This window comes from Corapipo altera, unplaced genomic scaffold, assembly GCF_003945725.1.
Source record: "Corapipo altera isolate COAL_440 unplaced genomic scaffold, ASM394572v1 60509, whole genome shotgun sequence".
Taxonomy (NCBI): Eukaryota; Metazoa; Chordata; class Aves; order Passeriformes; family Pipridae; genus Corapipo; species Corapipo altera.
Genome location: NW_020886551.1, coordinates 1 through 1043, shown reverse-complemented (window position 1 = coordinate 1043; position 1043 = coordinate 1). Strand labels below are relative to the sequence as shown.

Here is a 1043-nt window from a genome sequence, read left to right as displayed (position 1 = left end):
TCAGGTGGTTTTGAGGTGCCCCCAGGTGGGTTTGGGGTGCCCCTGTGTGGTTTTGGGGTCCCTGGGGGTGGTTTTAGGGGGCCAGCAGGGTGCTGGGGGATGGTTTTGGGTGCTGAGGGTGGTTTTGGAGCGCTGAGAGGGGTTTTGGTGTCCCCCAGGTGTTTCTGGGGTGCTGAGGGGTGTTTCTGGGGTTCCTCTGATGTCTCTGGGGTGCTGAGGGGTGTTTCTGGGGTCCCTCTGATGTCTCTGGGGTGTTAAGTGGTGTTTCTGGGGTTGCCCTGGTGGTTTTGGGGTCCCCAGGAGCTGCGGGAGCGGGTCCTGCGGGGGAAGTACCGGATCCCCTTCTACATGTCCACGGACTGTGAGAACCTGCTCAAGAAGTTCCTCATCCTCAACCCCACCAAGAGGGGCACCCTGGAGGTGAGGGGGGGCACCCTGGGCACCTCTGGGAACCCCCACAGTGGCCCTGGACACCCCAAAAGCCCCCTGGGACTTTCTGGTGCCCCCCAACGTGGCCCTGGACACCCCCAAGAGCCCCCCAGGACCTTCTGGTGCCCCCCAGCACCATCGTGGGCCACCCCCTTGTCACCCCTCCCGTCCCCCTGAGCCCCCCCAGCACAGCCCCAGGGACCCCCAGAGCCTCCCTCTGCCCCCCCCACGTGTCCCCAGCCCCCAGGGGTGACCCCCCCACGCCCCCCGTGTGCCCCCCAGCAAATCATGAAGGACCGCTGGATGAACGTGGGCCACGAGGACGACGAGCTCAAGCCCTACATGGAGCCCGTGCCCGACTACAAGGACCCCCGGAGGACAGGTGGGACCCCCCGGGACCCCCCCTGGGGGCACAGGGACCCCCCTGGTGCCAGCATGTCCCCCCCTGAGGGCCGTGTGTCCCCCCAGAGCTGATGGTGTCCATGGGCTACACGAGGGAGGAGATCCAGGAGTCCCTGGTGGGGCAGAAGTACAACGAGGTGATGGCCACGTACCTGCTGCTGGACCACAAGAGCTCCGAGGTGAGGGGACACTGGGGGGACACTGTGGGGACA

The 1043-nt window shown here is 66.2% G+C and overlaps 1 protein-coding gene across 1 annotated transcript in view; it reads left to right on the top strand.

Moving 5' to 3' along the window:
- LOC113941243 (serine/threonine-protein kinase MARK2) overlaps window positions 1–1040 on the top strand; it is a gene marked incomplete at its 3' end in the record, with an annotated part of 4251 nt that extends 3211 nt beyond the window's left edge. Inside the window, exons 8-10 of the mRNA XM_027632401.1 lie at window positions 301–420; window positions 712–811; window positions 898–1040. Coding sequence (XP_027488202.1) covers window positions 301–420; window positions 712–811; window positions 898–1040 — 363 coding nt within the window. The remainder of the gene's footprint in view (window positions 1–300; window positions 421–711; window positions 812–897) is intronic.
- Window positions 1041–1043: the final 3 nt, after the last annotated feature.